This window comes from Pleurotus ostreatus (assembly GCF_014466165.1).
Source record: "Pleurotus ostreatus strain PC9 chromosome Unknown scaffold_1, whole genome shotgun sequence".
NCBI lineage: Eukaryota > Fungi > Basidiomycota > Agaricomycetes > Agaricales > Pleurotaceae > Pleurotus > Pleurotus ostreatus.
The window spans coordinates 314,563-341,713 of NW_023503156.1; the positions used below are offsets into that span (position 1 = coordinate 314,563).

The 27,151-nt window shown below is 51.5% G+C and overlaps 7 protein-coding genes across 7 annotated transcripts; 4 read left to right on the plus strand and 3 right to left on the minus strand.

Moving 5' to 3' along the window:
* Positions 1-1,928: 1,928 nt before the first annotated feature.
* Positions 1,929-6,658, plus strand: PC9H_000088 (uncharacterized protein; the record flags this gene model as incomplete). Its single annotated transcript, XM_036769751.1, has 15 exons — positions 1,929-1,940; positions 1,990-2,224; positions 2,285-2,416; positions 2,470-2,525; positions 2,578-2,663; positions 2,708-3,380; positions 3,440-3,736; positions 3,789-3,892; positions 3,946-4,919; positions 4,981-5,199; positions 5,250-5,348; positions 5,397-5,624; positions 5,682-5,814; positions 5,864-5,981; positions 6,032-6,658. The coding sequence occupies 15 exons, from the start codon at positions 1,929-1,931 to the stop codon at positions 6,656-6,658; spliced, it is 3,993 nt and encodes a 1,330-aa protein (XP_036635596.1).
* A 5,539-nt stretch (positions 6,659-12,197) lies between these two features.
* PC9H_000089 (uncharacterized protein) lies at positions 12,198-13,999 on the minus strand (the record flags this gene model as incomplete). The annotated part of the gene is made up of 6 exons (XM_036769752.1): positions 12,198-12,457; positions 12,481-13,138; positions 13,193-13,408; positions 13,459-13,538; positions 13,629-13,704; positions 13,964-13,999. The coding sequence occupies 6 exons, from the start codon at positions 13,997-13,999 to the stop codon at positions 12,198-12,200; spliced, it is 1,326 nt and encodes a 441-aa protein (XP_036635597.1).
* A 3,272-nt stretch (positions 14,000-17,271) lies between these two features.
* PC9H_000090 (uncharacterized protein) lies at positions 17,272-19,737 on the minus strand (the record flags this gene model as incomplete). Its single annotated transcript, XM_036769753.1, has 4 exons — positions 17,272-18,057; positions 18,109-18,263; positions 18,317-19,352; positions 19,411-19,737. The coding sequence occupies 4 exons, from the start codon at positions 19,735-19,737 to the stop codon at positions 17,272-17,274; spliced, it is 2,304 nt and encodes a 767-aa protein (XP_036635598.1).
* Positions 19,738-20,817: 1,080 nt separating this feature from the next.
* On the plus strand, positions 20,818-21,800 carry PC9H_000091 (uncharacterized protein; the record flags this gene model as incomplete). Its single annotated transcript, XM_036769754.1, has 3 exons — positions 20,818-21,311; positions 21,366-21,726; positions 21,777-21,800. The coding sequence occupies 3 exons, from the start codon at positions 20,818-20,820 to the stop codon at positions 21,798-21,800; spliced, it is 879 nt and encodes a 292-aa protein (XP_036635599.1).
* Positions 21,801-21,993: 193 nt separating this feature from the next.
* Positions 21,994-22,970, plus strand: PC9H_000092 (uncharacterized protein; the record flags this gene model as incomplete). Its single annotated transcript, XM_036769755.1, has 2 exons — positions 21,994-22,899; positions 22,947-22,970. The coding sequence occupies 2 exons, from the start codon at positions 21,994-21,996 to the stop codon at positions 22,968-22,970; spliced, it is 930 nt and encodes a 309-aa protein (XP_036635600.1).
* Positions 22,971-23,246: 276 nt separating this feature from the next.
* Positions 23,247-24,119, minus strand: PC9H_000093 (uncharacterized protein; the record flags this gene model as incomplete). The annotated part of the gene is made up of 3 exons (XM_036769756.1): positions 23,247-23,669; positions 23,725-23,882; positions 23,936-24,119. The coding sequence occupies 3 exons, from the start codon at positions 24,117-24,119 to the stop codon at positions 23,247-23,249; spliced, it is 765 nt and encodes a 254-aa protein (XP_036635601.1).
* Positions 24,120-24,882: 763 nt separating this feature from the next.
* Positions 24,883-27,006, plus strand: PC9H_000094 (uncharacterized protein; the record flags this gene model as incomplete). The annotated part of the gene is made up of 4 exons (XM_036769757.1): positions 24,883-24,990; positions 25,043-26,093; positions 26,145-26,302; positions 26,356-27,006. The coding sequence occupies 4 exons, from the start codon at positions 24,883-24,885 to the stop codon at positions 27,004-27,006; spliced, it is 1,968 nt and encodes a 655-aa protein (XP_036635602.1).
* Positions 27,007-27,151: the final 145 nt, after the last annotated feature.

Below are 27,151 nucleotides of genomic sequence, written 5' to 3' on the forward strand. Positions count from 1 at the left end.
GTTTGGGTATATCACGTTGTACCGTTGGGTCGCTCGTGCCAGGCCCCTCCAGTCGAGCCATGGTTCCTGTATCAGTATTATGTCGTTACCTTGTAGTGAGTTGATGAGGGTGTCCTGTGCGTCTTGAGATTTGTTGAGGTTCGCTTGAAGTATTCGGCATCCAAATTTATTGTTGGCTGGATCGTTCATTGCAAGGGCGGGGATGGTGGGTAGAGTCCGGCGTCGCCGTCGTCAGTTGATTGGGTTGGTGTGGTCTGTGTGAATGCTGGCCCTAGAGTCGTTTGCTTCGTCGTCGTTCTGTCCCTCACCGCTCGTGGTGCCGTTGGAAGTCCTGTCATGTCCCACTTCTCTTGTCCTACCTTGCTGGCGACGCGCCTGCCAATTTCCCCCTCTCCCACCGTCCGCCTCGTTTCCCCCGCCTCCTCCCATGTTGGAGGGTTCCCCCACGTCTCTGGATTGTCCCTCTCCACGAAGTATCGCTGTCCCGCCTCTGGGTCTGCTCGTCTCATCATCTCCAGTGCCTGCCTCCTCGACTCGCACATTCTGTCACCCGCTCCGTGTCCTGCTTTCTTGCATTTGTGGCACCACTTCGCCCCTGGGTTTGGGCAATCCCTCGACCGATGCTTCTCGCCGCAGTGTCCGCATAGCTCAATCTCCGCCGTGCAACTCGCTGCGAAGTGACCGTCCCCAACGTTATGGCATCGGTAACACATTGGCGGTTCCCGTTCGTCCTTCCGTACCGAGACTATCTTTCCTCGAACGAAGACGCCGTCCCGTATCGCCTTGTTCGCCTGGGCCCGATCATCAAACCTGATTTTCATGTGGGCATACCGTTGCCCAGCCGTTCGTCTGTGCTCCGGTTTGATGTACGCCGCCTCCACGATGCTTCCCTTCTCGAGTCCGGCGTCGCGTTCCAGCATCCGTATCTCCCCTTGATCGTCTGGCCTGAACTCGACTGGCACGAACTCGGCTACCACTGTGAGCATAGGGGCCCGTATCTGCGAGGATGCGTCGAATCCCTCAATGAATCTGTCGAGGTTGCCGCTGCATAGCCATCTCCTCGCCTCCGCTGTGTTCATCAGGAGTACGGTGTCCCCGCCCTTGAGCTTCCTGGCCGCTACAAATGCCGCTGACTCTGGCTTCGCTGTCGTCGGATCGATCGCCTCGATGGCTAGGTTGCCCTTCTCGACTATCTCCCTCTCGGATAGCTTGGTTAGGCTGTACTGCCCCTCTTCAATCCCTTTTGCTCGCCGTATCACAACCTGTCTCGCCTTCACGTTCTGCCTGTCCACCGCTGACGCCAGTCTTGTTGGGAAGGCCGCCTGTCCGTTCCGTGTGGCATCTGCGTACGTCGCTCTTCCTGCCCTCGCCGCTTCCTTTATCTCTGCCACCACCTTACTCATCACCCCGTTCACTTCCTTCTTCACTTCCTCCATCACCTCTTTCACCCCTTTCATCGCTTCGCTAACCCTTTCGCTTACGCCCGTTACTTCCTCCATGGCTCCCCTTCTAGCACCTTTCTCTGCCGCCGCCGCTATCCCCTCGTTCATCTCTCGTCTGTCCAGCAGCTCAATTATCTTCGCCGCCGCTATCAACCCCTCCTTCGTCCTAGCCACCTTCGTTCCCGCTGCTATCGCTCTTATCGCCCCCAGCGCTGCGTGTATGTCGATTGTGGAATCGTCCGTCGCTTCGCGTAGGTTGTGCTTGACTAGTGTACTAGTGGCTTCCTTGATGGTTTCCGGGCCGTCTTCCATGTTCCCTCCATCCGACGCGATGCTCGCTCGCGCTCTTGTGATAGTTCTATTACTCATTCTGTCCTATGTACCCCCTTCGAGTGGTTTTCGCGCAGGTTCTTCACCGTGGGAAAATTTCACGTCGTGGTGGTAGGAGAAGAAGAAGAGTCCGAGCAGCGCCATTGACTTCCTGTCATGCCTGGGCCAGTACCCCTTGGCCGAGCGCGTCCTCCTTGATGGCATCGACGATGACCAGGTTGCGAAGTCTATCCGAAAGGCGCAGCTATCTGAAGTATCCAACTTCCGCAAGAACGACAAGAATAGAGTACGAATGATGATCCAGAAGTCTCGGTTGCTGTATGGCGTTTGCGATCCGTTTCAGGTCCTCAAGGAGGGCCAAGTCCATATCCGCATTACTACGGCTCGCAAGGGCCCGTCGACGCCTCTCAACTGCAGTGTACTCGTAGTACGAAATCCCTGTCTTCACCCAGGTACGCTGTGTTTCACTCGAGTGGGCGTTACTTTGACAAATTCCTGTTCGCCCTCTGTAGGTGATTGTCTGAAGCTGCGTGCAGTAGAATGCAGCCCGCTCTCGCACCTAGTGGATTGCATCGTCTTCGCTTCGGTGGCTCGCCCTGGACATCACGCAGCTCCGTCCATGAGTAGTGGGGGAGACCTTGACGGTGCGTAGGACACACATTGTTCTGTCTTCTTCGAGTCAGTGAACTCGCCATAGGCGACAAATTCTTTGTTTGCTGGGATCCTGACTTGGTTCCAGCGAAGGTTGCTGAGGTAAGCTGTGCACGCCCTCATTACCTTGCTCGTAGACTCACCAACTGACTAGTCTTACGATTATCCTCCAAACAAAGAACAGACGAGAAGAGAGGTCTCGCGCCTTGATCTTGCAAAACACTTCGCTGCTTACAATGGGTGAGTCTATCATGATGCCTTCGTAGTATCTCTCATCCTAGCAGTGTCGGCCTAGCCAAGGTGGCATCCCTTCACAACAAATGGGTCCGCGCGAGTGCAAAAGGTGCCATGAGCCCCGAATGCCAAGAACTCAACGCGCTTCACTCACAATCGGTCGATGGCGCTCGAGTCAAGATCCCTGATAGATTGCTAACGCCCCCAGAACCTGAGGAACCATTCGTCATCGAGGTCCTGGCCAACGCAGCGGCTGAATTTGCGATTGGGTTCTCCGAGTCGGAATCATCTCGCACACAACTATCCACCGTAGACGAGGTGGATGCCAGAAATATCATAACTGGTCTCCTCAAAAGCAAACAGAATGCGCTATCTGAGTATGAGCTGTTCAATATGGTGCTTCGTCACTCCAGGAAACACTCAATTGATGTGTATACATGTCTTTCCTACCTTGACATGGGCGCCCTTTCGGCCTCTGAAAAGTACGCTATCATGGCATCCCTTAATCCGGGACCGGGCAGAACTCGCGATACCGAGGCGTGGATGTTCAACTCCCTCTTCCGCTCCGATATATTGACTTCCCGGGATCTCTATCAGCGCAACCTCAGCCAACCATTCTCAATTCAACGCTTCTACTCGTCGAAACTCAGCGGCATGTCTACCTTCTTCAAGTACTTGCATATGGCGACACAAGATTTCACAAGAAAATTACTTCTCTTGAAGGTCTGTTTCGTTCTATCCTTCTTTTCTCCCTGGGCGCTAAGTGCTATGCTTGCCTGCAGACTGACGATCGATTCGCTATTGGGGTCTTCATGCGAGGACAGATTGCCTGGGACGAGGATCCCGAAGTCAACGAGAATGTCGTTGTCTGTTCCTTCCTGCCGCATGGAACATCGAATATGTCGACGTATCGCCCTTGCAACCCAGGATATAGGCTTCACTGTAGCGATGCTAATCTCCAACTCTACAACAAACATAGAGGGGACACGTTCATTTTCATGACGAAACCTCCTGCTGCCTCTGGTGCTGAAATAGCTGTTAGTATTGCGTTGCAAAAGATATCTGCGCCAGTGCAACGAGTTCGTACTTGGATATGGTTCACACGTTCTGATGGCTAACGGAATGCTGCAGCAACTCGGGCGCCTCAACCGTGCACCAGTGATCGACATAGAGATACATGTTGTTTCGAACAGAGACCGCGTAGCTCATCAACTCTTTGATCTTTGGTTTGAACAGTAAGTGTTATTACCGATGTCTCTTTCAGCATGTCAAAACTTGACGTACGCAGCGTGCCCACGGAAGAGCATCTCAAACGTTTTGAGCGGGAGAAGACTACATATGAACGGAATAACTTAAAGCAAATGAACTGGGAGGAGCACCCCTGGCTGCGGTCTTTCTTCCAACCTGGATTATCCCCCGCCGATGTCGAAGATCTCCTTCCAGAAAGAAGCCCGATTGAAATTGACCTCGTCATGAAAACCGCGATCAGCTACCATGCCGAAGAGACCCTTTTCTTTACTTTCAACTCTGTCATTGCTCGGAAACCGATTCAAGAGGACTTTGCTGTTTACTGGCTTGACCAATGCCCCCCGTTGGCCTTCTCCCTTCTCAAAGCATTTCCACCTCACGAGGCTAGTCAAGAAATACACGAAGATTTGACGGGGTTGGCAATTCCCATATTGCAATGCATGGTGCGGTCTGCAAACGATCTTCGTATCGCCGTACTTGTGGGATTGGAAAAGCTGGCCTTGACCATCGCACGGATCAGTCTAGCGGACTACCTGGACCTCTTGATGCTAGCAGCATTATCTATTCGTGCGCCACAGTTATTACAGGAAGTTCTTCTGGTATTACACGATTCACGACCCAGCGAACCTCTTTCTCTTTCTCACGCTCAGCGGCATGGTCTCGCGGTTTCTTTCGACAGAGCAGAGGAGGCTGCAGACGAATGTCCGTGCGACGACGAAGGGAAACCAAAGCGCCAACGCACGCCTCCGACCGTTGTGAAATTGACGGCAACCGAGACATATAACCATGTCAAAGCTGCAATACGTGTTGACGACAGATCTTCCGGAGTGCGTCTCCATTCGCACGTACGTCTGCAGGCCGCTTCCCACCCCGACCGTGGATGGGTTTCACCCCCGATAGTCGACGGCATCGCGATCCAGTCCTTGAAAGGCGAGCTCAAAATAGAAGTTCAACAGCCGCTTCCGCCAGAAGCGACGAGGATGTCGTGGAAGATGTACAATGCTGGCAGCATAGGTAAGTTGCTCTGATTTCCCTCCTGTTATGGAATCACGCTCAGCGCTCAGTATGTACCTAGCCACGGCTAAAGCAATGATGGACGCTCTCCTGCGGCTAGCGACGGACGGCGCTGAGAGCTGCCTGTTCCATGGTCATATAACTGGTGCCGACGTTGGCGGCGACGAGACAGCCCCGCAGGCAGCGCTTGCCGGGACACCCATAGAGGGACTTAATCGCAGCCAGTCGGATGCCGTCCACGCCTCTGATGCACCCTTGTCTCTCATCTGGGGACCCCCTGGTACCTACGTTCATCAATTAATCTCACTCGCCAGACTAATCACATTGTAGGTACTGGGAAAACCACAGTAGTCATCCGAATCCTCGAAAAGCTTTTGCAAAATGTCAACAATGAGGCCAAGATCCTAATGACAGCGTCTACTCACAACGGTAAATGTGGCTCTCTCTCTCCCCGATAGTTGCTCATTGGTTCTGTAGCGGTCGATAATGTCTTAGAGCGCTTCGTCGTCCTTAACAAGAAAGCCCACCTTCTGACGGAGGACCAGATCCTTCGGGTGGCGACCGACCAATCGAAGGTCAACAAATCACTGCAGCATTACACCATCGACGCACGGGTGGGCGGAGACTTGAACGAGAACAACAAACTGGCTAAGCAAGCACTAGCTAGAGTAAAATCCGCGGTTATCGTTTTCACGACTTGCGCAGGTCAATATCATTCTTCGGGTGCAATGGTCAACACTTACTACTGAGTTGTCTCCTTAGGCGCCGGGCTGGGTATCTTGCGGAAGGTCGACTTCGAGATCGCGTTAATAGACGAGGCGTCGCAGATTACTGAGCCCTGCGCGTTGATACCCCTCGTGAAAGGTGTCAAAAGAGCAGTACTTGTCGGCGACCAGTAAGTTGTCGAAATTCGATGACAATTTTGCCTCAACATCGCACCGTAGCGTGCAACTTCGCCCAACTGTTCGGCACATGGCAAAGGCTTTGGAGTACGATGTCTCTCTATTTGAGAGGCTATATACGGGGCCAACCCTCCCCATGATGTCCCGCACAATGCTGGATGTACGTGTTAGCCTATTATGCACACCTTCAACAACTTACCATGGAGCAAGGTGCAATACCGATTCCCCACAGAGCTTGCTGCATTTCCGTCAGCAGAGTTCTACGAAGGGAAATTGCAGAGCGCAATCACGAATAGTCAGGAGGTACTAGGACGACTAGAGGGTTCATCTTTTCCTTGGCCACGTCGCAATGGCTATATCTTCCCGACCGTGTTCATACAATGCTCGACGGAAGAAGATCTAGGTGGAGCGTCGAAAGCGAACACCGGGCAAGTGGAAATAACGAAACATGTCATATCCCTCCTCACTTCCTACTCTACCGGTTCGGAGGAGGACAATAATCGGCTGCAGGCGCTGAAGATCACGGCGCTTTCTCCATATTCAAAGCAAGTAAAAATGCTGCAGCATAGTCTCCCATCTGCGGTTGACGCCTTCACAATCGACTCGTATCAGGGCCGGGAGAGTGATATCATTATTTTCTCCAGTGTCAGGTGCAACGTTGAAGCCGATATCGGATTTGTCGACGATGCGAGGAGGCTCAATGTGATGTGGACGAGAGCGAGGTTGGGGTTGATCATCGTCGGGGACAGGCGTACCATGAGCAGCAATCCGATGTGGAAGAGGGCCATCGACGCTTGCATGGAGGCTGAAGTTAAGATTGAGCAAGCAGTGGGCTAGTGAGTAGCCGCACGGCAGAGGGACCTACAAAAGTGTACCTGTGGTGCGCCATAGTGCCTACGAACAAGCATTTTTCCATGCTTGAAAAGTTGAATCCATTGCTGCGACGTAGCGAAGCTAGCTTTGCTCGTTTCTATCTCTGAATTACTGTAACCCAAAATCACGCAGCACGGATCGAAGCACTGCTTCCGTTGAAAATGTAGCTTGAGTTCGACCTGAGTCTCAGGCTGCCTTTGTAAGCAAGGAGGTTACGTCGCAGGGGATACGGGTGCTAACTAGTAGAGTGAGTGCCTCCGTTTCAAACAATGTCGTCGCTTGATACTTTGTTTATCGCCTCGACCCGCCGTAGAGACTTCGAAATAGCTGAAGGACCAGGAAATCCACGCAGCGGACAGTACGCCTTCTCCATTCCCACCTCCCTCCATACGTCCCGGGAAAAGGGGCTCGCAGCTATTTCGAGCGATCAAGCCTATGTGCAACATGCGGAGACGACGTTGGGTCATAGATGTTAAGTTATGTTGCCTCTATGCCAATGTATAAAGACTTGGTCAAAGTTCCCATCGACCTCGACCTCGTTACCACAAGAATGTTGAAATAAGCTGGTGAGGTCGCGCGAATTCCGAGTGAGCAAGCAGGTATGTATTGCGTTTGGCTGGGACTCCAGCAAACGCATGAAGAAAAATTATACATGTACGTAATCACGTGAGCCCCTGTAACCCCTGTACCGCCTAGATTGTCAGAATCCAACAAAGAACACAACCAATGCCCAGCTGCTGCCCCACGCCACGGCGCCTGTTCATTGATTTTGCTTTTTGCTTCCTTAACGTTGTCCGCCGATTCTATGTAGCTTACTCGAAAATGCGTACGAGCACATCGACCTCAAAGTTGTGGACACTGGACGGAACAATTCAAACTCAGCTCCAGCTCCGGAATCCGTTCTCTTGACGCTCAAGCGCTTCGGTCCACAAATGGTAAATAATGGATCATCGTTGGCGACGGTCAGGTTTGTTTTCATTGGCTTTTATGCGACATAAATATTGAAATATGCTTATCCAAGAATCACCTTCGATCGTACCGTGGTTGTGTTCGTGTTCGTGTTCGTGTTCATGGTTTCAAACCCCAAACTCCCAACATCAGCACTTCGGTATTGAACCCTTCAGCACGTTAGCGAGGACTCTCATTATATGCGAGTGTGTTGAGCGTGGTATCAGGCGATCTGCTTACATCCAATATGCCCCACCTCTACGTACGAGGGCCCGATTCGAATCCGAGAACGCCAAGGAATATTAACGGGTGATTGGATGCTTGTATGATTCGAGCTTCGGCCTTTAGATGCATACTTTGATAGAACCGCGACGAAACAAAATTCCAACTGGATATCAGAAGCGCTGTTCTGTGTACAACAAATTTTGATCACTCTAGGTCCATAGGAGAGGCGTGAGTTCGCCGATGGAAGACGATTCGTTCCAAGGGTTCCTCAATGTATCTTAGGTTGCTGCCGCGGTGCGTGGGCCTATTATGTACCACTTCAAGCTCCAGACCTTCTCGCTTCTCAGCATGCTTTTCTCCCTCACGGTGGGCCACAGGAACCTTTGATCATCGTGTCATAACTCGAGACACCAGGCAGTTAGAACGCCCCCAGAATCTCGACCGTCCTTCGACGTGACGGTTCGAAGCCAGTATCAGATCATGGGAATGAATCTAAATTATCAAAACGGCAACATTCGGTGTAAACGACCCGCTGGCGCTATCTTGACCGCTTCACACCATCCCCTGGCAATGGAGATACTGCACGTCCTAAACGCCGAGTATTGGCGCTGGTATCTTCGTTTCCTACTGTGCGTACCAGGTTGAACCATGCGGCTGGTATCACCTCGAAGGTGGCGACCCCTATAGGTCTCCCATCCTCAAGTCTCAAACGCCAGCATCCAGGCTTGATATTCCCTGTTCCCACTCTCATGCCTCTCCGGCACGTCACGGTGAGAGAACATCATATGGATACCTCGATATCCGATCTTGACCACGATTTCTCTTGCCTACTTAGGATGTTGAACCCGTTTAGGTGCCTTTTTGGAACAGAAATGCTGTTATGATGGCGAAGCAGGCATCGAATCACTAGTCACCACGGCCATGATGCATCACGCACGATGCATATCCACCCTATGCCCATTCGACAACGAGGAAACCACGAATTCAGAAAAGTGGATCCCCCAAGGAATCACCGCCAGGATTTCACCTTCAAGATCATCATGTACGTACATCCAAACAAACTGATATAGAATAAATTGACAACCGGATGTCCGATAGGATGGCTAGTAGGGTCCCTACGTGCGAAGGCACTCGTCGGGTGTTCTCATTCCGCAGAGCTGCCACCCAATTTCAATTCGGAAGTCAGTATACGACTTCTCCTACCGTCCAAATGTCGCACTACCGCCACCAGTAACCCACAATCTTTTGCCCGGTAGAAACCTCGGCTCGCGAAAGAAGGAGATAGCTTCGTGGCAAAATGGACGTTGCGAGTGCTGGCTATTCTACTTTAGCTATCACCCCGGACTCGCCGTGTCTGACGTGAGTACACGTAGGATACCTGAAGTTAGCCCACTTGGTCGATTTGGGCAGATCGGACGGATTGCCATGATTCTCAGACTCGTACGATCTCAGGCTGGAGGAACTCCGTGGGCCATGCCGTGGACTTTGAGTTTCCAAGACGAATCGGCTGCTCGGCTTGGAGTACTCGTGAAGTGTCTCAGGGATTATTCCTTCGCATATTTGTGGCCTGCAAGGAGGAGAGAAGACGGTTCGAGCGGTGTTCCATGGGTATTGTCTCATATGGTCTAGCTATCGTTCTACTTGCTCCGTCTATCGATCTCTCTTCTCACCACATGGGCTCTAACCCGAATTTCTGCAGGTGCTCATAGATGCCCGTCGGCTTTCGCGTTGTAGGGCCCCGTTCCCCGCTAGGATAATGATGATTAAGGCTTCAAACAGGTACACCGTCCCCATTGCCTCGCTTAGACGACGCGCTAATAGGCGAAACTAGCGATTCTATCCCTCCATGCATGCATTGTAATCTTGCTGGGTGGACTAGAGGTATTCCAGGTGCATCTGAAGGCGAACCGGCTTGCGTGAGAACGACATGTTGAGTGATGGAACTGGCTCACTAAGCGCTCGCCTCTAACGCCAGAACCGCCTTGGAACCGCCAATGAATTAGTTCTCTCGTATCCGCACGAGCTCGTTGGGCGCAGCCTACTTGTAAGTCTGAAGGGCTCGCTGTACCGTTTGTGGACGCCGGATACGCCCACAATTGTGAATCGTGGGCGAAGCTATGGGAGTTTCGCGATGGACCAAGGTGTGCTGCATATGTATCGTTGTCTGAGTCCTTATTAATTGCGATATCCTAGTCGATGAAACGCTCTGCTTATACTTCCCCGCAGCCCCATCCTACACGATTCCTAGCGCGTTTTCCCGTATGTATGAATTATTATTCCAACGAGTATAAATACAATGGGCTTCCGTGGACGAAAATATCCTGGCGCTAAATTTATAACTGGATCGTCTTATAATATCTTCAAAAGATATGAGTAATTCATCTCTTGAGACGGTAGTTATTGTCGGCCACGCGCAGATGCAGGGTGGAAGGACATCCTTACCGCCGGTACGCATACGTTCATTTGGAGCTAACATCAGTCTAACCAACCCTACCCAGGTTTAATCTTTTGGATTTTGGGACGAAGAGTTCCGTGCTTGTTGGCGAGACTCGGGGAGATACTTGAATTCTCCTCGAATGACTCTTCAAATACCGCTCTTCCACCGCCAATCTAATACGATATGGCAGGAGGTTCTCTCGTCCTTAGGCGGGATATTGTGCGCAGCGCACCAACTCAATAGCCCTGCGGTCCGACCAGCCTCGGGATCCTTGATGTTGTAACAAACTCGAACCGTAGAGTGTCTCAATAGGCGATATCGCAGCAAGCGTGCAGGTGGGTTTTCCCATGCGTGTATCATTCCGTCGGATGCGTGGCATGTTGTTGCTTACGGGAAGTTTCATTAGTAATGCTCCTGCCAAAGCGTTGGTCATTCGGCAGCATCACGGATAGAAGTGAAGGAAGACTTGGAAAGCTGCTTGAACGACCAGCGACGGATAGCATGTCTAGCTGGGCCTCCGTAGCATCGGACGACGGCGAGTCTCACAGATGGATCGATATCGATATCCTTCAGGCTTACAGCTAGAAGTTCTCCGAGAATCGGCTTGTTACATGTCGTAGATTTGTCGTGCTGACACTAATCCTCAACGGTAATCATTGGACGGACGATCAAGACCATCATGGCCAAGACTCTGACGTTGGCAGTCAATAAATAGCATCGGAAGCCACTGCGGTTCTATGTTTGTTGGCCGTTGAGCTACGCGAGCAAGGTACGCTTTTGGTATATAAATACGGGCGAATTGAAAATAGATTGTTACTAAATTATCTTGTCTAGCGTCTTAAAAATACAGGATGATCCAGAATCCAGATTTACTGTCATGTTCGCGGATGTGTCGCTTTATTGCCGCAGCCCCAGAGCAGCCTGGGACTGAATGGCGATATCGCGCAGTCCAATTCATTCTAAGGTGAGCTTGTGAGATGACCTGCAAACTTACACGCCTCGCGGACCCTACTCTTGAGGAGGGATGCATTGGCATTGAAATACATAGGGTCGGCTGCTTGTGTGAGTCGATTACTTCCCGCGTCAACGTCCCCGCCCTCTATACGCCGAAGCTGCGATATAAGTTAACCCCGCTCTGGCCCCGACTGACAACCCGACGCACGTTCCTTTGGTGTTAGCCTCATCGTTCCGTTGGCTTGGAAAACAGCGTCGGGACGTCACGCCATAAGCCACCCTTTGCCTAGCGATACTGCTCATGCTGCGACCCTTTCATTAGTGCCCTCAACTTTGGGGCATAACCAAGCGCGAAGCTCATCCTCGCTGGGTTCGCAGTTGGTATAGGTACGGCGACCTCGGTTGAGCTTGGGAGATCATCAATCGTTGCAGGGTACTTACTTCTCACTCGTATCTCTCCAGGTCGCCGTGCCGCGGGATGCTCGCTGTACAGCTTAGGAGAAGAATCAGAATGGGATATCATGCTGATTGAGCGGACATGTAAGAGGCATTTGGTACAACGATATCTAATAATCAAAGCGGATATCGAATATATCCAAATATTTCTCCGAGTACAATCGTGCGGGTGATAAGCAATCGTAATGGTCGAAAAAGTTGACATGCTGTGTTGTACAGATAGATGAGACGAAGTATAGAACGTATAACACAAATGGACATGTTCTAGGAAGTGAAACAATATTGAAACGATATAAAGGGTAGCGTTCATACCCAGACATATCAATTTCTATGTCCGCGTGATAAAATGGGTAAAGATACAGAGCAGACATGGACGAAACGTTGGTTGATTTGGGATACTGTTGATGGCGTCTTGTTTTACGCTCGTAAGGCGTTTCTGGTCGCGCAAAAGCCAGGAGACAGGTGATGTGGCTGATGCTAATCCTAGATGTCCTTGCCGGACTCCATCTTCATCCCCGTCTTGCGCGAATCATCAGAGCCATGTCCCGAGCCAGGCCTACCGCGCTTGGATGGGTCTCCGGGACCACCCCCACCCCCGCTGAACATGTCCGGGGGGATGTCACTTCTCGAGTTGGATGAGGAGGCGAGGAAGTCGAACCAGGTGCTGTTGGGTTCGGGCCCCGCACTTGACGATGTGGTGGCCGAACTCGGAGCTACTCCAACGCCATTAACACGAGCAAACGCTGCGAAAGTGTAAAGGACCAACCTGGCTGAGGAGCGCTCTGACCCGAACTCTGAGAATGTACTGGCCAATCGAGGCCGGTGAACTTGAAAGAGGGGTTTGGGGGTGGTCTGGCTTGTTCGTCGGCATCCAAAAACCCGGGGAATCCGCTCCCGCCGCCTTGGCTTTGGTGTGGCCTCGAACCCATTCCCCTGCTGGACGTGTCGTACCTTGTGTTAGAGAAGCCGCCGCCTGCGGACGCGGGGCTTCCGGGCCCTCGAGAAGACGACGATGGTGGTGGATAGTCAAACGGCGGGAACGGAGGTGGCGTTGTCATCGGGAAATAGTTAGCGCCAAATTGGTGTTGTGACTGTTGGCCCGAGGGGTGGCGCTGTGGGTAACTGGATGTCGCTGACGAAGGGTAGTAACCGCTACTTGGTCCCGCTCCACCGGAATGGGGATCATCAGATGAGGAACGGCTGTGGGAGACAGCGTGGGTATTGACGTTGACGTTGGGCGCGATACGGGGCCTCTTGTTAGATGCGCTTTGCGATGGGAGACTGCTCCCCCCTCTGAGGGCATCTCGGGTGCTTGATGTAGGGTGGGAAGGGGGCAGTTGGTGGTGGAGATGGTTGCCATGCATGCTGATGGGCGGGGGCTGCGGGATGCTTAGTGGGCGGTTTTGCGAGAGGGGATAGTCCATCTGAATCCTCGCTCGTTAACAAGCAGAGACGAGGGGGTTGAAAGAAGGACTCACGTCTGCGCCCATGCCCAAGTCACTCAGACTCGTCGATGGCTTCGCCCACTCTGGCTTCCCCTTCCCATCCCCTCGTCGCTTAGCCCCTCGTCCACCCATATCCTGGGTATCGTCGTCATCCACATCGTCATCTTCCCCATCAACGTTGTCGTCTGCCCTTGTCCCGGCGTTGCCTGAGAAGTCGTTCGGGCCGCGGGTGTCTTTTTCGCCCTCGTACTGCGCATCGTTGAAAGACGATCGTGGATTCAGAGACGATAAGGACTCACTCGAACGTGGCGCTGGACGATATCATGGATGTCGGTTGAGCAGTACTGGTAGAGCTTGAGATGGTGACCAGGCCGTTCCTCTGAGAGCGATGATGTTAAAAATAGAACGAGAAGGGTTGGCATTGAGCTTGGCGTTGGCCGCACCCTGTCGTGTTGAATCGAAGACTCACCGAAGATGATCACAGCGACATCGACCGAGCACAGGACCCCCAACTCGTAGGCCTTTTTGAACAGCCCATTCTTGCGCTGCAGCACGAATAGATCGTCGTGGAAAATAGGTGAGTTAAATATATGCGCGCCAAGAGAATGATAATAAAAATAGCGGTGTACCTTTAGAAAAGTGACTGAACGGTTTCGCTCGTGCTAAAGAAAGATATTCGACGGAGTGAGCGAAGGTGTCGAAAAAATAGGATTTATAAATGGATAAATCGTGGACGAGGCCATGGGGCACACTCAGAATAGCACGTATGTAATCTTAGTCGAGACAAGGTTATAAGTGACTTACGGTGATGGGCTGAATTTCGATTTTTCTTCTGCCCATTGTTGGCGACGGTGGCGACGACGACGACGAGCGAGGGGGGACGAGGAGATGGTGGTGGTTTGAGGGAAAGAGAGGAACGAGTCAAGTGGGACGAACGAGATGTTATTTGCTGGGACTCTGGGATTGCCTCGGCATCTAAGATGGAGATTTCATGCCGACCACTTACCAACACAACTCTGGCTCCAAATCTGCACCCGAATTCGATATCGTCCGCAGTTCATACGCAAAACCTTAATTTTCTCTGCCCGGATCTATCAAAAACCCAGCGGCCATTGCCACCCAAGCCATCATCCATCCCACTTCTATCACCGAAATACTCACCATCTACTCAACATTTCGACCATATTTCTGGCGGCATCATCTATTTATCCCCTCCTTCCCTCCGAATCCCCTCGGAACCCCACAAATCCCACAAATCCTATCTCCGACCTTGCTCAGCAGTCGCCGCTCCCTCTGCCGGCCTTTCGACCCCAGCGCACTCTCCTTCCCGCCGGCGCCGCCCCGTATGTCGTCCCCGTGACGCGTGACACCCGATCACCACGATCACTGTCACCTACAGCAACCGTGCGCGTTACGATCAGCTGTACACGGGCACCTAAGAGCAGTGGGAATCCCCTATCAGCCATGGGGGCAGCCGTGAGACGCATCGAGATCCATGGGAGCAGAATGCATGGCTGTCTCCGTGATGCAGCGTGCAACAGATTTGATATGCTGGGTGCGCACAGACAACATATGGCAATTGGTGGTCGTGGCTCCGCTGGCGTTCACAGACATTCGCCACCGTTCGTCTTCAGTCCTTTGTTCGTGCCTGGATGTTCTGATTCCGTAGTGGTACGCATCTAGAGCCCCCCATTCTCGCTTATGGACGGTCGATGCGGAATGCTACTTTACTTCCAGGTTGCTCCCATGTCCCCCCTTCGTTCATATGACTCTTCTTAGACCGTGTAGACCGTGTAGTCAGTCTCAGTTATCATCGGAAGACCGTCTACCTGCAAGGCACCTTCTCACGTCGACTGCGCACCGTCGTACCACGCCGGGGCTCCTTCAACAGCTCTACTCACATCGCGCGGTCGCATTACGTCGAACTCCCTCTTTTAGGCCGCTTCCCGGTCATGGGGTGGGATTCATCATCCGTAAGCCCCCAACAAATTCATTCCGGGCTTCACTAACTGAAGGCTGTGTTTCCGTGCAGAATTCCATAGCATCTACGTGTCGTAGCAGAATCAGCGTATCCCACACGATAAACTCTAGCGCAGACGAATCATGGACATACCCGGCGGTGTACCACGAGCAAGGCGCCTGTCCCCCAAGATCACTCTTCTCGTTCTTCTGGTACAACCTACAAGCTACCGCTGTTCGCCATCACGATGGAAGGTATGTGCGACGCCACTCTTCGAGAGAGAAGTTCCCGTATCACAAGAACTTGTCTGACAGACACACGTTGGAAGGCCGCCTCCGTCGTCGTCCCATTGTGACAGTGATCTTCTAGTACGATATGAGAATTTTCTGATAACAGATCGGCGTCGGGATAACAAATCCTCCTGTAGTATCGGAGGGAATGATAGTGGTTTCCGCCCTCTCGCGGCAGGCCAGCTAATTCTCTGTTTCTCTCGACGGTGGCACACGCTCACCTGCGACTGTGGTCTCACCTCTAGGATGAAGCAGAATCAAGCCCCTTGCGAGCACTATTAGTATTGGACTGACGGTCCGTCTAAACGGGGACAGCGACCACTTCGGCGCTCTAAAGCAACAAACATGACGAGACTATCATGTAAGTACTAACCTTTCTAAACTTCATTCCCTCCGTCCACTATGTAACGCTCACCTTCTCGTACACAGAGATCAACGGAATATCACCATAGGGGTTTGGGGGCATGTACGGCGGCTCATTATCACGGACGCCGGTGTGCTGGCGCAAGGAGCGCTTCGAACCATTTCATAGCTGACAGCCAACGGCATCACGATTCAAGAGATTCAAGGGGCCTAGGCAACTTATGAGGCTTGGAGCCATGATATCGGGGAGGCCGCTAGGCCGCAATTTCGCAGTGCAATATGCCGATATACTGACACGCTGCCATGACACCGCGCACGGGTGTGGCCGCGTTTATGGTTCTGGGAAGCTTCTGACAACCGCTTGGCGCAGATACACCCCCAAAATCACGGAAGAATGCGCCGTCGCAAGTTCAGTCAAGTTTCCTGCTGATCGTCGTGACGGTGAATACTCGCAAATGGTTCAATATACTGCAGGCCTTCGCGGACGGCTTTGCACATACACGCACCGCGCGCCGCACAGCAGCCTTGAGTTAGCCATCTCACCGCCCCATCGCTCCGAGCCGTGATAGTGGTACGGTGGGTGACGTAGCACCTTCGTGACCAATTCACGACATCACTGTAGGCCCATAACCCCACGACGACGGACCTCAAGCAAGACGTCTTTCCAAGCATCATGCCCGATCTATTGGCGTGTTAATGCATTAATGTTCTTGGGGGCGGTCAATTGGATACCCAGAACTGGCTTCTGAAGTCGTTTCAGAGTGCGCCGACCTCTGCACAATCTCTGATCATATTCCCCGCCTATGGTGTCTCTTCCAACGCAGCTCTATCCCGCATTGAGGTCTCGCAATAGATTTGGTATTCATTCAAAAATGTACATCTGCACGGTCTGCATCTTCCTCCCATTCGCTCCCTCCACCCAGTGAGACCTACGATGTCAGTTAGAGAGTCGGGCACAAACGAATCGACAGACAGTGTATACTAGGCTTGTGGCAATTCCCGTCGTTGGGAGTGATGCTTGGCGTAATGTAACAATGTACTGAAAGGTGAGTCGGGGATCTTCAGCTCCGCGTATGGCAAAGGGACTGATAACGCTAAATCCCAGTGGGACAAGTCATAACATTCGGGCGAGACCGGAGATGTTGCGGTGGATTCACTTTGTTGAAGAGTTTATATGTCCGGCGCGCAATTTGGGACCCTTCACACATCTTTGCGGACTATCTTATCTGACCTCATGGAAATCTTCTTTACTGGTGTCGTTCATGTGTTGACTTGAGTGTGGTCTCCCCCAACGGATTCGGACACCTCAGAACGCACTCCAGCCTACATATCATCTACCTTTTCCCCGGCGGCCCGCTACTTGTCGTGTGGAGGGCAGGTTAGTGGAGACGAGCATTTTCCCGAAGTGAATCCATGGTGTGATAAAATTACAAACATGATGCAGTGAAAACAGATATGTTACAGGACGTGATCATCTAACGGACGCATCAGCACAGTTATCAGTTAGTGGTGCCCTTGTGTAAGCGTGTGCTCCTCCTCGTCGCGACGGATGGCGTCTTCTTCGACTTGCGTTCTTTGGGTCCTTCAGTAAGTGCTTCCGAGGTGATGCTCTTCACCTTCTTCGGTTTGGGCTCCTCGTCATCGCTTTCGAGGTCACTCTCGTCAATACTTTTCCTCTTCTTCGACCCACCACCCACAGTACCTTCCGCTGGCGCTTGACCAGTGGCGCCGATGGGTTTCCTCACGATATGGAGTTGGGCTTTGTCGTCCGTGGGCCAGACCATACTGAGTATGAATTGGAAGAGAGCCTCCATGTCATCTCGCATCTCTTTCTCTGTCGGTGGGGGTAGGACTTCGGGTTGTTTGGGTCCCAAAGAACGGAGATGAAGAACGGCGGTGCCAGAAAGGAGGGTGGTTATGTTATCGGCGCTATCCGCAGCAAGTTCTCTTTGCTTCCAGTTCCGCATGAGCATCAAGATAGTCTTCACGAATTCTGTGAGCGGCGCGTTCTCCGTAAATTCAAGGGGAGGCGGGGAATCGCCGCCGATGTGATGTCCTTTCGTCACCATGGCGTATTTCCCAAGTCCACCTTTCGCCTCGGAGTAGTAGGTGTACTGTTCGAAAACACCTGTGATGATTTCGTAGAGTTTATTGACTTTGTTGTGGGGGAGGTAGAGGAGGCTGTGATAAAGGACCACCCAGAAGAACGATTCCAGGTCGTCGCTGATTCGGTGTGGGCGCTTTTCGCCCATCAATAGGTCAATGGACATGAAGGCCCAAGTGCCCTGAAATAAAGTCAGTGGGAAGATTCGTTCGAGCGACTATACAGAGCTTACTGTACGTTCATGGGCTCTTGGGCCGCGCTCAACTTCCTCGACGTTCACTGCCATGTCCCAGTCGTTCAAAATACCTCCATCCTTAACAAGTAAGATGTTTCCTCCGCTCACGTCGCGGTGCAGTAATTTACACTTCTCGTAAGCTTGCTTGTGGCCTGATAGTGAAAGTTATTTTAACGACAAGGAGAATTGAGTGACCGGGGCATACCTTGGAACGCGTCGTACACGGCTTTAAACATCTCTTTTGAGGAAGAGAAGCGCTCGATTGGCCGACCAACCTCCACTACGACAAACCGAACGTGTATACGCGTGTCGATGTCCTTGGTCCCTCTCTTTCCGATCTTTGCAGCGTACATAGCCGTCTGCGTGACTTGACCAGGGAGGTCGCCTCCGCATTCAAGTGTGGGGACGTGTTCAACCTCCTTGTCCTTGAGTTCCCGAAGGGTGTCGATTTCCGGACGCAGCGCAATGGAACGCCATTGTTCCTTCAGGAACATAAGCGGGGCCTCCTTAGCCTGGTCCAATCCGTGAGTCACTTCGAGCGCCGGATAGCCACGCGTCGCCCGTCCGAGTGGCGATTCTGGACCGGCGAGGGCTCCCCAAACGAGAAACTTGCGAGGGTTCGGCATCTTGGCGCCGTTTACGCTCTGGTGGTCGTAAACCTCCATCTTGAACACGGGGCGTTCGTACTTTGGATCCGGGGCCCACTCCTTCAGGCGTTCGCGAGCAAGCTTCGTCTCAGGTTCGTCTGCAACTTGGACGGTAGGGTCATACCCCCTTTCAACTCGGGACATCTTCGAGAACCTCGAAAAGAACCGAATAAGAGGAGTGCAATCGAGCGTGAAGTTGAATCGTTCCGAGACGAGGGCTCCCGCTCTATCGAAGCGGATGAAGCGTGCGTAAGGATAGAAGAGATAGACGAAGAATAAGTGGGTTCTGTGTTGACGGGCGCACAATTCCACTGCGTAAGTCGCTAACTGGCCGCGAGCTTGCTGCGCTGTAAACGTCTCACTTTCGAAAAGGGGACCCTTGTCGCTGAGAATGTCCACCACATAGTTCTTGGCCTCTAACCCACCTGGAGTTTCGTCGAGTTGCGTCGGTGAGTTGGGGTCGATGACATCCGATTTATCGCGTATAGATATGTCCGGTCGTAACTTCGCGCCACGTTTGGAATTCGGATCCGGGTGATTTGAAGTATCAACTAGTTGGATTCCAGCGAAATTATCCGTGCCAAAGAACTCTATCTAGGTTAGAGGAGTTGATGTATCAGCGACATTTAATGGATTGAGACATTCAACCTACCGTTTTCTTGACCATAGCTTTTTCGCTGGCTGGTTTCTTTCCAGCAAAAAATTTCTTGTTAATCTTCGGGAGTTGCTCTTTACTCCCCTTTTTCAATTCGATGGGCATTGTGAGTCTAAAGAAATCGGCGACTTTGCATGGGCCGACCCAGCGTCCTGACATTTCGCGACACATTGCTTCTCTCTTCTTTTCAAAGCCGTCGAGCTCAATCTTTTGCCCTTGGGCTCCGGACTCTTTCCTTGTGATAGGCGTAGCCTGGGATTCGGCGCGTCTGAGGTCAAGCGTAGTTTGCTTGCGCGGGGGTGTGCTTTGAAACGGAAGTGACATGGCGTGAGCGGGTAATAATGCATGGAAAGACAGAATACATACCTTATATACGAGTAATTATGGCCACAAGATGTGAATTGTGGCTAGGGTGGACTGGTAGGTGGTGGTCGCACTTCAAGCAGTATTGTGGCTTGTCGAGCCACAGGGTCAGCGAACAATGTAAGGGCACACGTGATCGCGAGTTTATTGCCTTTCTTGTCTATCTCCTCAAGCGGAGCTTGAAGCTTTGAAGCTTCGTCAAGCCTGCGTAGTGCTTGGGTTCTTTGTAATTATAAGCCACTCTCCGGCGCATAGTGGCCAGAAGACCTGGCTATATTACCCTGCCAGGGAACTACTCGTACGTGCGGTCCTCTACACATTCTCTTCTGCATAATTTTAACGGGATGCTGTAAATAGGCCGCTTTGATAGAAGGACACACCGATTACGCGGCTCCGCGCTTAGGACTTGCGCTAGTCGATGTGTCCATCCGACAGGGTAATGTCTTCGACGAGGGAGCGCAGATATGACCTGTTCTGGGCTACGAGAAAGGAATCGTAGGTACAGAAGATGAAACCACGCCAGAGCTCAGTCACCTCACTGTTCTTGCAATCAAAGGAAAATACACCGGAGATAAGGACACCATTGACGATACAGCAGAAAGTGCATGCGAACACACGTCTCACCCTGTCGAGCGCCGTACGAAACGAAATCGGCTATACTGCATCAACGTCAACTCTCATTCGGAGGCATCTCCCCAAGTACGGCACTGAGATATCCAAACGCTAGCACCGCACGCGTTCCTGCGCGATGGATATTTTCCCTCCATTCGTACGCCTCAATGTCATTTGCTGGGACAGGCTGGCGTAGTCGTCATGGAGCGCGTAAAGATCCTAGAAATATCCTCAAACCACATGCCCCGTAGGATGTTGCAAAGCTGCCAGCTTTAGTTGTATTATTGGAGAATTCACCCGTGGTGGGCCTCGAGAATACACTGTACTAGTACAATTTGTATAAAGTTCGAAAAAGGCAACTTGCCACATGGCTGGGAACTCCGTGAGTACCTTCGCACTGCTTATCACCCACCTTATTACCCTCAAGTTATGGGTGAGGGGGAAAAAGACATAGCATCCTCCCCCTTCGACGATTCTGAGGCAGATATAATACTACGATCTTCGAACAATGTGAACTTCCACGTATACAGTGTCGTTTTGAAGTTGGCCTCCCCTATCTTCCGCGACATGTTTTCCATCCCCCAACCGGCAACACAAACAGAAACACCCGTAGTAGAGATGGAAGAGGATTCGACCACTCTTGACATAATGCTGCGACTGTGCTACCCGGGGCCCGACCCGCGCGTTACGACGCTCGCACGATTAACATCCATTCTGCGCGTGGCGGAAAAATACGACTTGGACGGTGTCGTGGAGAAAATGGGCTGCAGTTATGCTGAGTTGGTAGATTTCGAGGAAGTACCCATCGAGGCCTTTGCGATGGCATGTCGTTACCGTTGGAAAGAGGTGGCGTTAACCGCAGCGAAGGCGTCGCTAGGCTTCACAACGGATGAACTTCTACACCAGGAGGCCGAAGCTTTGAAGTCAGTCACGGGGATGGAGTATCATCGTCTTTTTCAATACCACCATGCGTGCAGGGTAGCATGCAACAATGTCACCAAGCACATCGAGTGGGTTGGCTACTACACCAGTACCGGCCGCTTTGAGGTCTACTCTTTCGAACGGCATGCAAGCAATACGGTACCCAAGCCAAAGCGGTGCAGCGATGTTATGCAGCTTGGCTATCGGGCGTTTCCAAGTTGGTGGTGCAACTACATGCAAGAAATCGGGAAGGAGTTCATGTTGCAGGGCCCTACGTCTGTATGTCTCATCGACAGCAGCATATTGAAAACTATCAGCGCGAGCGAGTGCAAGTCATGCAAAGACGTGGCAAATTTTGGCGACATATACCGGTTCCTAGAACAATTTCGCGACAGAATCGATAGTACAATAAAAAGTGTGCGTATTTGCTCATATCTCACCGCTGTCGTCGCACTTATCTTTCGCAGGTTAAATTGGAGTTATCCTTCTGATCCGATCTCTGGAAATAAGTTGGATCTCGACTCTTGAATACCTTTCTGTACGAGTACTACGACGATCATTATTTTATTCCATTAAGGGTGTAGAGATTATATAAATCATTCTGAACTTCAGGCTCGTTCATCAGGGGGGGAGAACTCCTATTCGCCATAAATTTGTGCCAGCGCCTGTTCCTTCTTAGCAACCATGAGGGAGGCAAACCAGGACGTAGCATCCTCCCCGTTCGACGATCCTGACGCGGACATCATACTGCAATCATCGAACAATGTCAACTTCCACGTGTACAGTGTCATCTTGAAGTTGGCTTCCCCTATCTTTCGCGACATGTTCTCAATTCCCCAACCAGCAACACAAGCCACCAAACCCACGATAAAGATGGAGGAGGATTCCACGACTCTTGACATGATGTTGCGACTGTGCTACCCGGGGCCCGACCCGCTCGTCACGGAATATAAGCAAGTGACCTCGATTCTACGAGTGGCGGAAAAGTACGACTTGGATGGTGTCGTGGAGAAGATGGGCCGCGATTATCCTCAGGTGCTGCGTGTTGAAAATTCGCCTGTCGAGGCTTTCGCTATGGCATGCCGGTACCGTTGGAAAGAGGTCGCAATATCTGCAGCGAAGGCATCACTGCTCTACACGACAGACGAGCTACTGGAACTCGAGGCCGAAGCTCTAAAATCCATCACAGGGATGGATTATCATCGTCTTTTCCAGTATCACCATGCATGCCGTCAGGCATGTCAGAATCTCACTACGCAAGTTGATTGGATGTTCTATAGTTCCATTAGCATCGATTCCTACTCTTTCGAACGACATGCCAACAGTGCAACCCCGAAGGCAAAAAGGTGCAGCGACGTAAAGCAGCTTCGTTATCGGAATTTTCCAAGCTGGTGGTGCAACTATATGGAAGGAATTGGGATGCAATTCATGCTGCAAGGTCCCGCCGCTGTACGTCTTACTGAAAAAACCCTTCAAGATGCTGTCAGCAGTATCAGCGGGTGTAAATTGTGCAAGGACATGGACAACTTTGGAGACATGTACAAGTTCCTAGAGCGTTTCCGTACCCAAATTGACAGAGCAATAGCAAGTGTAAGTACTTGAGATTTCATTGCAACCATCGCGCTCATATTATGCAGGTCGAGTTGGAACTATCCTTTTGATTTGACTTCAAGGACCCTCGTCCCAAGGGTATTAGAGGTTATGCGCTGCGCCCCAAAGTACTATCCGTTTTGAGGATTTCGTCGAAGAACCCCTTTCTCGATCATCATCAATCCGCCTTTCCTTTCATGGCCTATCGCCTTTCTGTACAACTACTGCGATAACACATTGCGTGTTTTGAATTGAGTTATTGCTATTGCTATAAAATCGTGCTTCTGGGATATTTACACTACAAAGGACATCCTACCGATCCGGAGGCGTTGGTGGGTGTCGGTTACTTACGTCGGACACCGCTTCTTTCGCCTTTTCCTCGAGCTTCTGTTTTCGTCATCACTCTTAACGAGTCTGAGGACGAGCACGCTTGAAGTTGGCCCCATCGGGTCGTTTTCCGCAAACGATAAGATCGAGAATCTGTATGCGTCTGACTTGATCAAAGGGCGTGGTCGCCGGCCATTGTTAAAGTTGGCGGTGACGAGAGCCACTTTCGTTGTGCCTCCGCGGGCGACGCCATCTGGATGAGTAAAAGTGAACTTATCGAATATATCCGCCATGATCGCCGGCACATTTTTGGTGAACGAGTGTGATAAGTAGTGAAGCCCGTAACACAGGACAAGCCAGAAGAATGACTCAAGGTCACCGCGTGCCGTATGCCGTTTGTAGGGATCTTGCAGGAGTCCGAAAGACATGAATTGCCATGTACCCTGAAATGCGCCATCTGGGTCAGCGGAGCCCATCGCGGGGATGTATCGTACTTACTGTTCTGTCAGGGACGAGGGTTGCATCTTGATCTTCTGCTTCTTTCTTCGCGAGGTCCCAGTCGTTCAGCAGCCCTTCGTTGTTATCTAATATCAGTATATTTCCGCCGCTGACGTCTCGGTGAATGATACCACACTCCTCGTATGCTTGTTTGTGCGCTGTGCGTAAGTATCAACATGATTTCGTAGGTCTGATATATTATCTAGCTTACCTTGAAATGCGTCATGGATTGCCCCAAACATCACCTTCGAAGACGGGAATGCTTCCAGAGGGCTACCGACCTCAGCGACGACAAATCTAGTATGGACCCTCTTGTAGATGTGTTTATGACCAATCCCAACTAGCGTCGCTGATCCCGTGTGCCTTTGTTTCTTGTCCTGGAAGGTCGCCTCCATATATCAATGTAGGAACGTGCCGCACGGCCTTCTCGTTGAGTTCTTTCAGCGTCGCCACCTCAGGTCCCGTAGCGGCATCTCGCCACTTCTCTTCAGAAATGGGCCTAGGAGAAATTACGCCGTCAGCGATCTCGACTGCTGGGTACCCGCGAGTCGCTCGACCAAAAGGAGACTGTGGGTCAGCTAGGGCACCCTAAACGAGAAATTGACGGGACTTGGGCCCATTATCAGAGGGTACGTCCATCTGGAAGACGCGGCGGTCCGTATGCGGTGCCCATCGTTCAAGATACTTCTTCGCCTCTTTGGCTTCAGTTTCGAGGGCAGGTCGGACTGTGGGATCAAATCCCTATCCAGTCGACTGAATAGACGGAGAACTGCATCAAAGGGATACCATCTTTGAGGTAGTTCACGCGCCTAGCGACAGTAACGCCGGCCCTGTCTTACAACCATGATCTAGTAGGATGCAAAATCAACGACCGAAATGTTCGATTCGCTAACAGATGGTGCGTTGCCGATCAGTTCGATTCCGACGAAGCTTTTGGGGACCTTCACGAAACAAACGATGAACCTAGTGACCCTGTTGCGCCACAATACACGATCATGTGACCCTCTCGTTTCAGCGATCACAATCTTAATTTCAATTTGCCTGTGGCCACTACGTCTTGGTTCATTGTTCCAACCAACTTTGCCACTTCTGTTGGCGGAAAGTGAAATGAAGGGTAATTGGATTGGGCCGTGCCCGTTGGAGCACTTTTTCGAGAGCATGAACGCACCTCCGGAGGATGATCTATCGCTAGGCCAGCCCAATGTACCGGCAACATATTTCAAGGACCAGCGCGTAACCTGCGAGAAAGACCTTTACAAGAGCCTGGTACGCATGTCAGTTTAATCTGTTGATATTATTTCCAACCAATACTTTTCAGCCACCTCTTATCAATGGCAAGGCTGGATACCAGTCGCTGCTTCCTGATCACACTCTAGTGGATACATCCAACCATGCCGACCCCAATTCAGAGAAAGGAGCAAAGATACGCCCAGACTTGGGCCACTACGAGCATGGAGTAGTGTCCGAGGAGCATCCGACCATGCTAGACCTCATCATACTCGCCTACGAGGTGAAGAAAGCCCGCAAAGAAGACATTGTCAACGACACAATGAAATGCACGAAACCCCTGCCTCATGACGACTGCCAAGCGCCTTACGAAAATACCTGCCAGACCTCTACTATTACTCGTGGTCAGCTTGCGAACTACGCAACTCAGATCTGCCGTCGCCAGCACAGAACACACTTCTACATGGTCTTCATTTTTCATCCCTTCATACGGTTTATTCGCTGGGACAGAGCTGGCGCCATCGTAACGAAGCGCATAAATTATGTCGAGGATTGCACCCCGTTGGTGCGCTTCCTCTATCTGTTTGGTCGATTGGATCGGGCTGGAAAAGGATTCGACCCCACCGTCCAGCCTGCTTCGCAAGCCGAAGCCGAAGAAGCGAAGAAGTACCTCAAACGGTGGGAGCCAAAGTTGGAGCGAACGGTTTTCAAGATGGACGTTCCGGCTGCGAATGGCAAGATGCGACAATTCCTGGTTTGGGGGTCGTTAGCTGACCCAGAATCTCCATTGGGACGTACGACTCGCGGATATCCGGCGGTCGAGGTCATCGACGGTGTCGTGTCTGCGAAACCCGTGTTTCTCAAGGAGCAGTGGCGGTCTGTCGCGGTAAGGCCGGAGGTCGAGACACTGAAGGAACTCAATGAACACGGTGTGCTGCATGTCCCTACATTACTGTGTGGGGGGGACCTTCCCGGGCAGGAAACGAAGACGCACGAGATTAGTATCGGTAACTGGAGAGTGGGGCATAAGCGCATCGACAAACGAATCCATACTCGATTTGTCGTCGCTGAGGTTGGTCAACCTCTCGAGAACTTCCCTTCTTCGAAAGTCATGCTTGGGGCGATTTATAATGCATTTCAAGGTAAGTTGATGAGCGTTCCAATTCACATGCATATTAAAACACAGCTCTTAGGACATGATCAAGCTTACAACAAGTGCAAAATTTGGCATCGAGACATCAGTGGTGGCAACATATTGATACTGGATAATAATAAAGGGCTGCTGAGTGACTGGGATCTCGCACGTGAAGAGGCCGACCTCGATAACGGGGCGCGTGCGCACGAGAGGACGGTAAGTTCTTGCCCGTCGATCCATGTTCCATTCTTCACTTCATTTGTTTCCAGGGCACTTGGCCGTTTATGTCGGTGGGACTACTACAACAACCGAACAAGCAACACACGACACGCGACGATCTTGAATCGTTTTTCTGGGTTATCCTCTACTACGGACTCCATTATCTACCCCACACCCATCGCGACTCGCTGGACCACATGATGAAAGAGATATTCGATCAATACGACTTCGCAGAAAGAGACGGTATGGCACGGGGCGGTAATAACAAAGACGCGCTAGTTCGCCGTGGACGCTACCTTGGGAGTAGGCGATCGCAGCAGTTCTCCTTCATTGGCTGTCAACCTCTGACAGAGTTTTTGTTCGACTGTCTGGACTTGTTGGGGAAATGGGATTTTCGTTATGATCCGACGATCCAGAGCTGGGAAGAAGATGGGTATATCCCTGCTTCACACGCGGAGATGGAACCTCTGTGGAGGCAAGCCCTGCAATCACCTTTATGGCCCGTTGCAGACCGTGCCGTTGACCAAGTTCGGCTCAGTAAGAGGCTCGACTTTATAGTTCGAGGTGAACGTCCGGAACGGAAAGGTTCGAAACGTTCTGATCCTCACGACAGCATACAAGATGACGAAGACGACGACGACGAATGCTCTCCAAGGAAAAGGCGCAAGACTTGCCATGGCTCTGAAGCTGCACACCTTTGATCTACAATTATAGCCAGTTTCTTGTCTACTCATCTACGTCTACATTGTTTGACCATCTGTACTTTACAACTGGCATTGACAATTCAATCACGCGATCTGGCATCTCTGTTGAGAGTTGTACATTTATCAGTATCTGACTCAGAAT